Here is a 16520-nt window from a genome sequence, read left to right on the forward strand (position 1 = left end):
TTATTCTGTATCTCATCATCAGCATTATCCTCACCAAATATTCTATATTCATATTAAATAGGACAAATTATTCATCCAGTTTTTAATAGAAATGTGTAGTAATATTTATCGAAAATGGAGTGGAAAAATCATTTGATAGGTATTCTAAATTTTTAACCTCAGGAATTATGATGTAACTAAGGAAAAATATTTTATCAAATGAATACATTGAATTCCCTATACTGTATGGCAATTAATAAATAAAAAATAAATATAGTAAAAATCTAATCATCCATGAAATATTCAAAAACCATATCTTATTAAATGTTAGATTAGCTAAATGACACTGTGCAATAAACTAATGAAATAGTCAATCTCTGTTTTATATTTTATTAGTTAAATTCACTAATTTTTTTTAAATTTGATATAATATTACTAAAATATGTGTGTATTTAGTTAATAAAAATTCTATATATAATGTGAAATATTAGACAACTTTTAAATAAATACTGAAAAATTTAATTAACAACTTAACTTCATTTAATTTTATTACTCTAAGTATTTTATAAATTAAATAATAACCATTCCATTCTGGTTAATTTACTGCCCCAAAAATCATAATTTAAAATAAATAATAAAAATTAATTTATAATATAATTTGAAGACTTTCAGGAAATTAGACCCATTATCGGTCACCATCTTGCAAACTTTTTTATGAATCCCAGAGACCTGCGGGCCGGGCCCTATTTTTTTTCGTATATTCTAAGACCAAATATTTTAAATCGCCATTATTAGTTATAAAAATCAAAAATAAATAAAATATATTTTAAAAAAAATCCGGGCCGGACTTTACAAATGGTATCTCTGCAGGTCTCTGATGAATCCTAAAAGACTTGTGGATGTCAATAATTTTATTTGCAAGTGCATCGTATGCTGGTATCCTATATCCTTTTGAAATGCTACAGATTATCTTTTTAAAGTCCTAGGGTCTAGCCAATGGCCTGGATTTAGGTTTATAATACAAATTGAAAATATATTTCAATTAATAAATCATAAAAACTATAATTAATTATGATATTATATTTAAATTTTCATGTTTTACTTACATTCATTATATTTTTTAAGCTACTTTCAAAAAAAGTAGCGCGCTAAAAATTAAATATAATTACAAAAAAAGTAGCGCGCTATTAGCTATGGCTACCAAAAAAGATAGCGCGCTACTTTAACAACTCTGGTAAAACCTAATTACTGATATGAAACCAATATCAAATATAAGGAAGTAAGTAGTACACGCCTGTGACATTATCACATTATATCATGCAATATTCTTAGTTTAAAAATCATTATTTTTTGATTTTTTAAAAGTAAATGAGAAAATTTTTAATATGTGTGAGTAAATATGGATTATTAAGTAACATAACAAACATACTTTGGTTCAAACCCCACCCCATAAAAATTTTTTTTATATTTAATAAAATTTTATTTAAATTTATAAAATTATAATAAATGTTTGAAATTTAAAAAACAACTATATTTATGTCTAATTTATTTTAAATAATAATTTATCTACAAGTATTTAATTATTTTTATATTTTTTTAAATAAATTGTATAATGTTGTATTTACAGCACTTGAATTTTATATATCAAGCAAGGAAAAAGATTCAGCAGATGCTGAGAATGTTTTGCAGACTATTATTAAGCCACGATTTTTAATATCTGTGTTTATTTTTTATTTAATTATACATATGATTTTAACAAATTGCTACAAAAAATTGATTTGAATTTAAGGAAGGTTATGAATAGAGCAAAGGATATTGTTGAAATATTAACAAATATCAAAGAGAATATGGATGAAAAATTTCATGAAATGTATGAGAAAGTAAAGGAGATTGCTAATATGCTTGGGATGTTTTAAACCTAAAGTAGTTTCTAAACAATCCAGTCTCTCAAAAATTGTTGCATCTACGATTGAGGATTTTTATGAAATAAACATTTTTATTCCCCTTATTGATATATTTTTATTTCAATTAAAGGAAAGATTTATTAGTCATAATATTATTTTTAAAAGATTTTATTTTCTTTTGCCGGTTGAGTCTAAACTGTTAATTACACTTGAAACACGAGAGGATATTAAGAAAATCTCCGCTGTTGCTTTATTAGGCTCATATGAAAAGTTACTTTTTTATGTTGAATTTTAGTATAAAAAGCGTGACAGAATAAAGTATTCTTTGACACCAAAAAATGCTCTGCAGGCCCTTTCCATGTGTAATTGCACTTTAGATTCCTTGCCTATCAAAACATTATAATTATAGCTACCTTACCAATTAGTACATGCACTAATGAACGGTCTTTTTCAACTTTAATAAGATTAAAAATTTAAAATACCGCTAGTGTAAAACGTTAAAATGGATTAGCCTTATTAAATATTTATAAGGAGATTATTCTAGATATGAAGCAAAATCCCAGTGAAAAGTAGACCTCTCTTTTTAAATTTAAATCAAAAAATTGAAATGATTATATTAGTTTTAATATATAATATTATAATCAAATTTTTTCTTTAAATAAATTCTTAGTTATAACCTTTATATAATTTTTGTATTAACTCTTAAAATTTATGCAATTAAAATTATTTTAATCAAAGTACTGTGTATTATTAATATTTTGATAGTCATATTTTTTTAAATACCATTATTTGCATAAGAATTACTTATGTTTTATTTTAAATAATAAAAATAAATACATGATCAAATAAAGGAATGTTAATTAATCTAAAGTATTTTTATATAATAAATAAAATATATGATGAAATACTCTCTAAAATTTCCTTCCCCCCATGAGAAATACGCCACTGGTCATTTGCATTGATGTCATGTTTGCCGTTGCGCCCCTGTTTCCCCTAAGCCTTATCAATGAATAACTCGAATCATTAATGATTCTTAAGATTATAGATACTTTATTGCATTGTAGTTCAAGGAAGAGAGAGAAATTCTCCTTCTTTATTAAATTTGCCGGTTATTATAAAAATCATTTTATATAATTAATCACAGCTCCTAAAGTATTATGCTAGAGAGCTACAGTTTTTTTATTTTGCAGATGAGGGACATATGAATCTATAATTTGCTCTGTTTTGTTGATGTTTAAACGTTTTACTCCGGTCTCCCCTACTGATACCTACATCGCATATATCCAATTTACATTTATTTATCACATTCATAGCAAAAATAAATACGCTTATGAATTAATATCGATTTCAAATTTTACTTGGCTTTAATTTATCTACCATCTTAAAATTTCCTACCAAATCATTTTACACTTTTTCACTGCAAAACTAAAGTATATTATTTCAAAAAAAGGACATCGATTTGATTGAAACTATCAGAAAAGCCGAAAGCATTATATTGGAACGTATGAAAATTAGGGTAAATGTATATGAAAAATTTCATAAATTATCTGTCATTGTTGAGCAAAAGTAGAGGTCTATGAATTTAAGATTTTTCCACCTCGACTCGCAACAAGACCAGCCCATCGTTTTGGCAGTCGAAGAATATAAATAAATCTCTTTATCTCCCTCTTGGGTACTTTTATGACTCAAATGAATAAAAGTTTCTTGATTACAGTTGGCACTTATAAATCTTCAAATATTATTCCCGCAGAATCTTTCCGAAACTATTTCAAATCTTGATAGAGAAAAAAAAATATTCTTAGATTTTTATTCTAATTTTTACAAACGGTTAACTTAATATTTTAGCCGGAAAAATATTACTAAGGGAGATTCCGCTAATAGATGTTCACAATTTTGTGCCATCTATGAGCAAAATCTTCAGGTTTGAGTATATTTTTCTGGATAAAATATTGAGTTAACCGTTTTTAAAAATCGGCTCAAATCGAGCCATTTAACAAAATTACTGATACTACCTCTTAAAATCGATTGTATGAGTTAGCCATTCTTAATATACATAGGGAGTTGACACCAAGCACTTATGAAATCATTGAAGCTCAACCCGAAAGAGGATTGAATTTTACATTTAACATTGTAAATTTATAATTTCTTCTTAGAATATTTTTTCTCATTTTTAATACACCATATTTTTTTCATGAATACTTTATAAATATATATACATGCAATAATTCTTAATATTTTTGTGCAAATCTATATTTCTTACATTTTTTTAAAAAAATATAATTTAATTTAAATGCTTAAAAAATTTATTTTTTTGCTAAGTTCTTCTTCCAGACCTTTATTTTATCTTGATTCATACTCCGCGATTGTATACATTGAATATCTTTTAATTAATTTATATTTAAATTTGTGTATTAGAAATTGTCAATATTTTATAGTAGTCTTAATATTATGAAACAAGATATTTTTAAATAACTCCTATAATAATTTTTATAAAAAAAATATACCCCTCTCCCTATTATTACAGCGAATTCCTGCGTAAATGCCTGGGGTATATGGTTAATTAAAGGTTTGAGTATGAATTAGGTAGGGTTAATATATTTTTTATAACAAATCTGATAGGTCATGTGATTGTAGACAGACTAATAAAAATTTTAATGAGGTAACAGGAATTTAATTAAATTGAAGTTAAATTTATTAAAAAAATTTAAATTTTACAATACTCGTCTAAATCAATATTCTACAATTGCAAAACTAAATTAATTATTTACCAAAAAACAACAAAACGATTTAATATATGTAAAGTAAACTAGATATTGAATTTGCAACATGTCTTTTCCATAACTCAATGTTTGTATTGGACGAAATTATTTTAATCTTTAAATTTTGCTTCTGCATTTAAAATGCCTTCAAGATATTTACTCAGTAAATAAATTAAACAATAAATGTGAAAAGATTTTAAAAAAATAGTAATCGAAAGATTACATAAAATTAGTGATGGGTGGACAAATATAAGAGGGGAATGCATTATAAATTTTATTATAGCAATGCCAAGCAGAATATTCTATAAATGAATTACAGGGACCATATATATAAGGGAATATCTAATTAATTTATTAAAGAAATAGGAAACACAAAAATTAACACTTCCATAGCAAATTAAAGATTTCCACTTAAAAATTAATGGCAAATGCCAAAAGGTTTATAAAATATGTAAAATTCAAAATTTTCTTGAATTATTTCGAAATTTAAAGAAAATTGATAAGGTAAAAATGCTGGTTTGTATAAAAGAAGATCTCCAGTTAACAACTTCTGCAAATGACAAATTGTTCGATTACAGATGATCAAGCTCTAATTTGGAATCGTTTTAATCTTCAAATGAAGAAAATGATGAAATTAATTGAAATCATATTATACTTGTTTAAATACTATGAATAATCTATATTTTTTAATAAAACATGAAAATAATCAATATTAACCTATAAATATACTTAAAAGCAAATTTCCCGTTTTTCCCCGTTGCTTCCCTAGTTTCCCCCAAATTTCTCCTGATTATTATTTCCTGGGAAATTAAACATATCTAGTTAGAGGTATAAATTATCTATAAATAATAATGTAAATGAAGTAAGGGAGGCAAGGGTTAGAGAGTTACCCGACAAATGTAAATGAAGTAAGGGAGGCAAGGGTTAGAGAGTTACCCGACAAATTATTTTTAAACCAAAATTTCCACTTACATTTTTAAAAAGATTAAGATTCCCAACTAGATTTTTGTAAAATAAAGAGATATTATCAAAAAAATATCATATAGTCTTAATCAAGATTTTGGATAATATTTGCATATAATGATATATGTCTTTAGAAAATCTATAACAAAATTTGTTTTTACTAAAATTAAAAATAGAAATGAATGATTATAACAACGGTTCGTCAAATAAGACAAACAATATGACTGCGGTGATAAGCGACGAATCAAAAAATGATTATGGCCTTGAGGATGATTCCGAGGAAAGATCATCAAAATTGCACAATATTTGGGCTCGATTTGAATCTGGTCAAATCGAAAAGGTCGAAATCAAGAAAAAGCAATCGGCCGAAATCAAGGAACTTAAAGCCGATATACGCAAATTGAAAATGTCCAAGTTTTTCTATATTAGTTGTCATATATTATTAAGCGTATTTTAAAAAATCATATCTGGTTATTACGTAAAAATAGCATCCGGAAACCTTCAGAACCCCTTGAAGACAAATCTCAATAAAATAAAATCTCCAAAACTCTCAGAATATTTTCTTTATACAAGGTTTTCAATTAAAAAATTAAAAGAGTCCGATTAAAAAAGGAAAAGATCCGAGTAAAGGTTCGATCAAAAATAAGAAAAGGTTCAATCAAAAGAAAAAAAACTCACACCTGCCCGTTGCCTGATAGCTTCAGTTGGGATGTGGAGGGGGGGGGAGTTTATTTTGGGGTCTTATATTAATATAATTATTTATTTTAGGAGGGGGGGGGATATTTTTTAAGCCATTAGAAACAAATTTGGAGTCCGAGTTATTGTCTGCGGGACATTTTGGCCGCGAACATCATATCCGCGGGACATTTTATAGGTGATATTTTGTGTCAATATGACATTCAAACCTTTGAAAATTTTACGTTTCAATTTTAAAGCTAAATTCTTTTTTAAATTTACCTATTTTTATAATTTGAATATTCCCTAACAAATAAAGATTACATGATGATTCCTCGGTCGATTCGGCATCTCAAACTAAATTAGAACAAATCGAAAACGTAAATTTGTATTTATTTATACACAAATATCATTATAATTTAATTATTTTGCGGTCATAGGCTAAGTAATATCATTAACTAAATAGCAAATACTCATTTTCTACTATTTGGCTTTAAGAAATTAAATGTTTGAAAAATTAAGAGATCTCATTACATTACATATTTTTAAAATGTTTATATCCCTTCATTAATTTTTATTGTATCATAAAATGCTTCTCGATTTCATAAGGATATAAATATTTATGAATTTCTAATCTTTTACCAAGCTAATTTAATAAATTGTTGTTTGTAATATAATATAAGGAAAAACTGTTGGAACTGGAGTTGATCAAAAGAAACCGACAAGAAGAGCTATCAAATTTAAGGCAAAAATTTATTAATTTAGGTAATTTTTAAAAAATTGCGTCTTGAATAATTCCACGTATAACTCATTGAATTGTAGAAGAATGGCCTCTTGAAAATTGATCTCCAAATAAAACATCTATAAAAATTGCTCAATTCTCTCAAAATTAAATTATATGGCTCTCGCTCCAAGGCTGAGCCAATTTTTCAGGCTCGCGATCCAAAGCTGAGCCGATTTTTTCGGCTATAAACTAGGCTAAGCCGTTTTGGAGGCAGCTTGAGTGGAGCGATTTTGTATCACTAACCAAAAGGAAAAAATTATTAGTAACAAGATCTTGGACAATCTTACAGGGTTTCCCATTTAAAAAAGGAAAAGTCCCAATCAAAATAGGAAAAGTTTCAATCATAAAAGGAAAAAATCCGATCAAAAAAGGAAAAGGGTCAATCATAATAGGAAAATGTCCGATCAAAAAAGGAAAGTTTTTTTTACTATATCTTTTCTCAATTTATTTTTCTTCTCATTTTTGATATTCTTTTGTCTTTTTAAAAATAATTTAAATTCTGCTATTTTTCTTCACTGCTTCTACTCGATTTTTTATCTCAGTTTTTAACAATTCTTTCCTCTTTTTTCATCCTACATAACAATATTTTGACTTTTTATGATTTTTTCTCCTTATATTGTAATCTTTTACATACATTTTAACCTTTTCATCTCTTTAAGTCATTTTTAATCTTATATTTTTGATCTTTTCTCAATTTTTTTTTCTCATTTGATAATCTTTTTAGAAATTATATTTAATTTTCACTAAATTTTTAGCAGACAATTTTTTTTATATAGAATTGTTTACATATCAAATTATTTAATTACAATTTCTAAATTAAATTAATCGTTTAGTTATAATGTACCTTTTTAAAATTGTAATAAGTTTGAACTGTAATACCAAACGATATGTAAATTAATAAAATATAATCATTTTTAAATTCTTAAAAAAATAAATAATAAAATTATTTTTAAAAAAGTGAAATGAGAAGATAAAAAAAATTGAGAAAAGATCGGAAAAACAAAGATTAAAAATGACTTAAAGAGATGGAAAAGGTTAGAAATATATGTAAAAGATTACAATATAAGGAGAAAAATATTAAAAAATAAAAATATTTTTATGTAGGATGAAAAAAGAGGAAAGAATTGTTAAAAAATGACATAAAAAAGTAGAAGCAGTGAAGAAAAATAAGAGAAAAAATATATAAATTCCTTTTAAAAAGGCAAAAGAATCATCAAAAATGAGAAGAAAAATTAATTGAGAAAAAATATAGTAAGAAAAATACAAATTTATAATTTTTTAAAAAAAAATTTAAAAAATAACTATTTTCCTTTTTTAAATGGGAATTATTTTGATTGACATTTTTCCTCTTTTGATTGGACTATTTTTTGTTTGACACTTTTCCTTATTTTATCAGACTTTTTCCTAAACCTTTATGACCATTCCTTTTTTGATTCACCTTTCCTTTTTTGACCGGACTTTCCTTTTTTCATTGAACCTTTTCCTTTTATGATTGACACTTTTCCCTTTTTGATCAGACTTTTCCTTTTATGATTGATACTTTTCCTTTTTTGATTGGGACTTTTCCTTTTTTGAATGGGAAACCCTGTAAAATTAAAAAGGGAATGAAAGCATTTATTCAGTTAATTTTATCAATGTTTAGATCATAATTGTATATTAATTTAATCAGTGTGGTAGACAGTATAAAGAAAATTGCTAAAATAGATATCGTGCTAAAATGAAAAATATAAAAAACTATGTATGTATCTGGTGTGCGCTAATATTTAATGCATGCCGTACTTTCAAATCCCCACTCAAGTATGAGAACTACGAAAAGAAACTGAATTATGAAAACTATGGCGTCACGCTCTAAGTATGAAGTGAGCCAGGCAAAATATAAAAAAATTGTCAAGATTGGCATCATGTAAAATTTGGTATAAATCTGATATTAAGACGCAGTCATCACTAATTTTAAAGCTTAAGACAACATATAATGCTTACAAAGTATCTTCAACGCTTGGAAACAGAATAAATAAAAATGAGAGTTAAAAAATATTAAAATTACTAAATTTGATACCAGGATTAAAGATAAACGAAAAATCTAGAAGCACCAAAACACATGAAATATTAGACTTGATGTGGTTGTAGCCTTGACACATTTATATTTAGTAGCGGTGACGGTGACGGTCATATAAAATAGTTATTGTGATAATATTAGAAAATATGATACCAATATAAGATGGTCTGGTTAGTGTAACATTGAAAATGATTAATGTTGTTAAACGGCTCTATTTTGATAATTTTAAATTAAGATTTTAGCCAAAGTAAAATTTCGCAAGCCTCAAAAATTCATTAATATATCTCCAAACCTTCTGCCATCTATGAATAAAATCCCAGGCTTACTAAAAAGGGTTATAAAAGCTGATTTTTACCTTCAAGCGCCAAAATCGAGCCATTGTTTAGTAAAAGTAATATAATATTAATAATGCACTTTTATCAATAAAAAACATCGATCCCATACGAATCATAGCGTCTTTGGAAAGCGTCATGGTTTTTATGTCTTTAATATTGTTATTCGTAAATTTTTAAGATTACATCAAGCACTTTTTTAAATAGAAAAATAAATTTGCTTGGTCATTTTATAAAATTAAAAAATTAAGGGGGGGGTGGTTTAAAAAAATGTAAGCGAATTTCTTTCTTGATATAAATATAAAAGTATTAAAAGAAAAATTTTACCTCATCATTTTTTTCATCCCACCCCCCCCCCCCCTCCTCACTTTAGCCTACGCCACTGCTATGTATAAAATAGATTAATTTAGAGAGTAATTATAAATTTTATTTTTAGTCAGGGCCGTAGCCAGGAATTTTCTGTTAGGGGGGCCAGCTGCTTACTTAGGGGGGCCACTATTTTTTTTAAATAAAACAAATAATTAAGCATTCATAAAAAATTTTTGCTATTTTTATTAAAAAATTATTAATGTTATATGAATACAAAATAATACTAAATATGAATATACAAAATAATACTATATTATAATACGACTATTTTTATTTTTAAATTTTAACATAAATAAATTAAAGGATAAATTTTGTGTTAATTTTTTTTCATAAGCCATCAATACTAAATTTTGCTTACTTTGATCTTTCATCGACCCTCTAGTGCTCGATAGAACTCTCTTTATTATAGAGAAAGAAGCCACACAAGAAGCCGTTGGTACCCCAATGATGATGGCTGCTGAGTAGCATTTATACAATTTCTAAATGCATGATGATATTAGGATATTTTCAAAATTATGTGTTTCTTTAACTTCTGAAGCTAATAATCCTTTAGCTATTTTCATTTCATGATGTAAAGTTTCCATATTTATGTTTAATAATTATTCTAATCGGGTCATTTTGACTGATATAAAATAATCACTATCAAAGGGGGACAAAAGTCTCTTAAGAGTATGGCCTGCTTTACAGGATACGTTAAACCGCCTAAAAAATTATGCAATGCATTGAACAAATTAAAAAAATTAGAAATGATAACGATATTATTATGCCAATTTTGAGCCACAAGATGCAACATGTGATTGTAGCAATGTATAAAAGGAACTTATTTATTTATTTATTTTTGAAGTAGGGTTTGCACTCCTCCATTTCGGCCAGTCATAACGTTTGCACCATCATATGCCGGGTTTATCATATTCGTGAATTAATATTTAACTCATTAAGTTGCTTTAAAATGCAATTATGCTTTCAACAGAAAGACACTGTAAATTAATATCCCTATTAAATTTTCTTGGACTTCTCCAGAAAAAATATATAATTATTCTCAGGTTTTCACAACCTGATGCATCTTTTGTCACATCAACCTTAAGACAAAAAAAAGGCATCTCACTTTTGTTATATTTATCTGAAATATAATCAAGCACCATATCTACCATAATAGATATTACTTCGTTTTGAATCTGGATGATGTATATCGCGTATTTTTTGTATACAAATTTTGTAATTTTATTTAATTCAGCATCTTTTTGAATGGTTTATGAAAACATTGCTATAAATAGTCCAGAAAGAATAAATTATGTTTTCTTTATTTGCAGCATCCGTAATTTTTGTTTACCCAATCCTACGGAAATGTAGATCCCGTATGTTAAGAAATATCATGAAATCTTGATTTAAGATTAGATTACGGTTAATTTGTTGGCTTACCAAAATTGTTGTTATCTCACTATTTTCTTTATAATGATAAAATATTCACCGATGTTTTAAATAACTGGGTATATCGGGCTTAGATAATATTATTTTGTCTAAGATCTTAATCGGACCATTTTTAAAAATCGGCCCAAATCGAGCTGTTTAGCAACACTGAACAATAATTACCAAATTTTATAAAAATTTAATAAGAACCTTTTTTATTTTAATAAATATTTACGAATCGGTATCAATCTGTTTCCTTAGATTTGATATATATATATATATATATATATCAAGCCTTGAGTAATCACTTGATTAGCTTCAGAAAATCCCGGTTTTTTATGATTTGCACCCAGATCTATATCAGAGACCTTCAAAAGATAATAATATTGTGATTGAACCATAATAAATAATTATCATTGAAATAAGTACAATATAAACCTTATAAGTAAGCGCCTATATAATGTTATACACAAACACACATTAAAATGATATAATATGAATAAATGATGATTTAATATTGGATTAAAACAGGATAGAAAGAAATTTACAAACAATACATGTTTTTTGAATAAATATTTAAAATTTATTTTAAAAATATAAAAATAATCAATTACAAAAAAAAATTTTAAATTTTGGGGGTCGGAAAAATTTATGGGGGCCAAAGATTTTTTCTGGAAGCTAGGTCTGGGGCCAATAAAAAAAATTTTGAGAGGGGCTGGTCCCTCAGGGGTCCCCGTGGCTACGACCCTGTTTTTAGTCAATCAAATATTCAAAATATAAAATACATCGCCAAAAAATGAACACAAATGAAATTACTCTTATTTTTAAATATAGATAATTTTAAAAGTATTAGATATTAAATGTTAAATGATTTCATATAATTAACCTTAATATGCCCAGTAAGAAAAAATTATTAACACACCTGGGCCGGACTTAAAAATATGAAACCAGGGTTAAGCCGAAAATATTTTTAAAGTGGCCTGGGAATTGGCGCCTATGCAGGTTTTGGGAATATATTAAAAGAAATCTATATTATCATCTAATTTCATATGTTAAGCAAAAAAAAATTATTAACACATCAAGGCTAGACTTAAAAATATGAAACCAGGGTTGATCCGAAAATTTATTAAAAGGTAATCCGGGCCTGGGAATTGGTGCCTATACAGGTTTTGGTGAATATAATAAAATAAATTTATAGTATCATCTAATTTCATATGTTAAGCAAGAAATTTACCTTTAATCATTATTTTCAGGTTAAAAGCCCCAAAAATGAGTTGCTCATGTGAGCATTCGTTCTATAAAGCCATATTTACGCGAAATAGGTGCCAAGAAAAGTTCATTGCCTTTGATTAGGTATTGTTGATAATATTGTCAATTAAAATACCCAATGATGGTATCATCGTTATTCGAAATAAACAATGTATATTTTATAGAATTATAGTAACATAATGTGATTTTGATTAGGTATTGTTGATAATATTGTCAATTAAAATACCCAATGATGATACAATCGATTTATTTTATTCGAAATAAACAATGTATTTTTTATATGAATTATAATAATATAATGTTTATTTGGTAACGTTATTTTTATGAAAATAATAACCAAATTATATATATAATAAAAATTATGATAATCCTTAAATTAAAGTGAGCCAAACTTCTGGAAATAATGTTTTGAATTTTATATCAATAATTAATTCGTATTTACATTTTAGGGTCTCGATCCGTTTGGTAGATAATGTGAAAAAATTAATTTTGGTTAAAGAACAAAATTGGCATCACACCAAAAAAATTATAAAGGCAATGAATATCTGGGATGCGCCAATATTTAATGTAGTGTTGTTAAACGTCTCGATTTTTAGGCTAACCCAATATTTTAGCCAAAAAATATTACACAAGTCAGGAGATATTTCTCATTACAAAAAAAGCTTGGACATCTATTAATGAAATCTTGATTTTGGCCAAAATCTTAAAATTCTCTTGGCTACCGAACTGGGGAGCTGTGTATATGTATAATAGGTAAATTTTGGGGGAACATTTTTACGGGGGTTTATATGCTTGCTGCTAAACACATTTTATTCCAAACAAATATATAGTAGTGAATTGTCTTTGTCATATTCTAATAAAGGTTTCGCGACAAGGAACAGTTGAGATCACACTTCCATCCAATATTTTACACCTATATAACACTCATGACCATATCTTTATGCAAAAATTTATACTAAAATTTATATTTCATTATCAAACCATAATAAAAAATATTTTTCGAAAAATATTTATAATTTTACTTGAATCGTATTTAACATGTTTAATTCACCCCCTTATTTATATATGAAATTTTATTATATATTAAAAATAATTTCTTTTATTAAATATAAGATAATGTTGAAGATAGAGCTATGACACCCAAGACGATCGACTTTGATTTTGAAGTAGAGAAAACGGGGAATAGTGATTTGAATCGAAAAGATTTCATCGAAAGTTTTAAGAAAAGGTTAGAATGTGGTGCTAACATACAAAATGATGACAATAAAAATGAGCTAATAAATAATGAATTTAGTCAATTTAAAACAAGTACAAATAATTACTATATTTTACAATATTAAAAGGAAATTTTTTATATTATTTTAGATACAAATCTAATCAAAGAAAGAATATTGAATGCGGCACGTGAGAACCTTGAATATAAATCAAAATATCCTATATTTATTGGTGAGAATCAAGATGATAAAGTAGAGTTTGTTTCAGAACCAAGAATTGACATTAGACCTGATTTGGTCAGACATACTGATGAAATGAGTCAATTGGACTCCGAAATGTCTAAATTAAGACAAGACACGGCGGGGGCAACTACTCTCTTTAAAGAGCGATTTGAGAATTATGTCAAAAATGAAAATACACCGACTCGCGATAAGAAAGAGGGTGTTTTTAATGAAATATTGGAATTGAGAACCAAAAATTTAAACAATTTAATGCCTGATATAGTTCAAGGAACCGCCTGTTCAAATAACCAACATCCAATTAAGGAAGAGATACCATTTTGTGTTAACACCAAAGATAAGTATTTAATATTTTAACATTCTTATACAAAATTTAATAGAATAGCCAAATTTAAGGCCCTAGAAATGGGTATAAATGAACAAGATAACAGTTCAGAACGTGCAATAAGAGAAATCACTCCTCCCAGAGATTCCGAAAAGGTTGTATACGAAAATGAACCACATATTATAAAAGATCCAAATTATGTTAAATCGTCCACCACAAATGATGAAAGTTCTTATGATATACTTTACATAACGATTACCTTTTATTATAGGTGTAAGCTTTCAAATTAAAGATAACGCTAGAAATTTGGCTAGTTATTTTGAAGCCATCCCTCAAGAACCCCTCATGTTGATTAAAGAAAATCCTTGTATCAAAAGATTTACAGTTGTCATTTTAAATATATTACTAATGTTTTATTTTGATAGGATCCTAAAATTAATATCACATCTGATATAAAATCTGAAATATGCTATTTATGTAGTCGAAAATTATATACAATGGAAAAAATGGATTTTAATAAAGGATCCATCCACAAAAATTGCTTTAAATGTAAATTATGTAATACCCCATTAAGGTAAACATTTTATTAAAGTTAAAATTGAAAAAATACATATTAGACTTGAAAGTTATGCAACTCATGATGATGATGTCTATTGCTTGCCACATTTTAAAAAGTTATTTGCCAATGAACCTGGTTTAACGCAGGCTAACATTACGCCCATCAAAAAATAGTGTCTTCGCTTTGTTATTTATTATCTTATGATCTTTATTTTAAGGATCATTTTTATTTATTAATCAATATAATTTTTACTAATGTTATTTTTTATAAATACATACAAACATTTTTATTTGATATGTTTTAATTTTTTTTATAAAAATATCCAATTAGATGTAATAAAAGTAAATACTAATACAAATCATCTTCTTGAAAATTCCTATATATAATGGGTGAATTATCGAATTCATTTAATCCATACAAATCCTTGATTCTCTGATAGCCTGGGGATGGAGGTCCAAAGAAAAAATTATAAGGGCTATCATATATGTCCGTATCTCCAATATTGTAATAAGTAACCGGTTGAGCCATTATCATTGATGTGACCATAACAACCTATGAAATATTATATTTTATAATATATTTATAATATCATTACTATTAAAATTAGATACAAAGAAATTCTTTTCCAATTCATTTTTAGCGTTGTTTGAAAAAATTAATAGCTCAATATTATTCAAATTTATAACAAACTTATAATATATTCGTAAAATACTTTGTAAGTTGTATTATTTCAATTATCAGTCAAATTACGAAAATTTAATAAAGATATAAAAAATATAATAAAACAACACATTTAGTAAATTTGATAATGGTAAAAAAATATTCATATAATTATAAACAATACTAACAGGGAAAAAAAGTTTTTTTTATGGTTTGAGAAAATAACGAAATAAGAGTGTTATTGGTATTATGAAATCGAAAGCAAGATTGAATAGGCAAAAAAATATCATAAATAAAATTGCATACTATATTTACCTTTTTATTAATCATAATGGTTAAGATTTTTATCCATTACGAAAAATTAAAAATTGGCAACTATTGCAAGAAATATTTTGGAATCAATTTATTTTTGTATATGATGTTATTTAGAGAATAAAGAAAGGAAGTAAATTGTTATAATAATTTGATAAAGGGCTTCAGGATCAGGGCATAATAGGCATTTTAAAGTACCATTTTGAAACACTTTCATGGAAGGTTATGCATAATTTCTAAACCGAATTGTCAATCGATAAGCAAATTTTCTAAATTAATTAAATCGCGCAATATAAATTTAAAGCAATATATGCCTATGAAACCCCATTACCACATTCCTTGTGGTTTTTCTTATAATTTTAAACCATATTCTGATCGAAAAATGGTTTCAAAAATAGGCTAACATCCTAGCCATATTTAGAGGTATGCGTGCTAATTTCTTTGTTTTATTTCATATGCAAATTGACGGTTTTCGCCCCTCTTATTTCCAATTTTTAATTAACCCTAAAAATCCTCATAAAGATACATTTGTAAATTCATTGGTAATACTTAGTGAAAATATATTGAACAATGATTTACCCAGTCAAATTCACCAAATCCTTTTTGGCGCAAGATTAATTGCTTTTACTAAGCCTGATGGTGGAGTTCGGCCAATCGCAATAGGGTCTTTTTTTAGGAGACTATTAGCTAAGATAATCGTTGAGCGCATCAAA

At 26.4% G+C, this 16520-nt stretch overlaps 1 protein-coding gene across 7 annotated transcripts in view; it reads left to right on the top strand.

The window, feature by feature from the left end:
- The window catches only part of LOC135923925 (LIM domain and actin-binding protein 1-like), a 75816-nt gene extending 60623 nt beyond the window's left edge, over positions 1 to 15193 (top strand). For 5 of the 7 annotated variants that reach the window (XM_065458944.1, XM_065458941.1, XM_065458940.1 and 2 more), the window contains 9 exons: positions 5782 to 6019; positions 6600 to 6660; positions 6964 to 7045; positions 13611 to 13805; positions 13863 to 14292; positions 14332 to 14504; positions 14548 to 14660; positions 14702 to 14850; positions 14894 to 15193. In XM_065458944.1, the coding sequence (XP_065315016.1) occupies positions 5782 to 6019; positions 6600 to 6660; positions 6964 to 7045; positions 13611 to 13805; positions 13863 to 14292; positions 14332 to 14504; positions 14548 to 14660; positions 14702 to 14850; positions 14894 to 15008 (1556 nt within the window). In that variant the 3' untranslated portion in view covers positions 15009 to 15193. The other 2 variants (XM_065458938.1, XM_065458939.1) reach the window with 2 other exon arrangements.
- Positions 15194 to 16520: the final 1327 nt, after the last annotated feature.

Source organism: Gordionus sp. m RMFG-2023, chromosome 2 (genome assembly GCF_954871325.1).
Source record: "Gordionus sp. m RMFG-2023 chromosome 2, tfGorSpeb1-WG-v2, whole genome shotgun sequence".
NCBI lineage: Eukaryota > Metazoa > Nematomorpha > Gordioida > Chordodea > Parachordodidae > Gordionus > Gordionus sp. m RMFG-2023.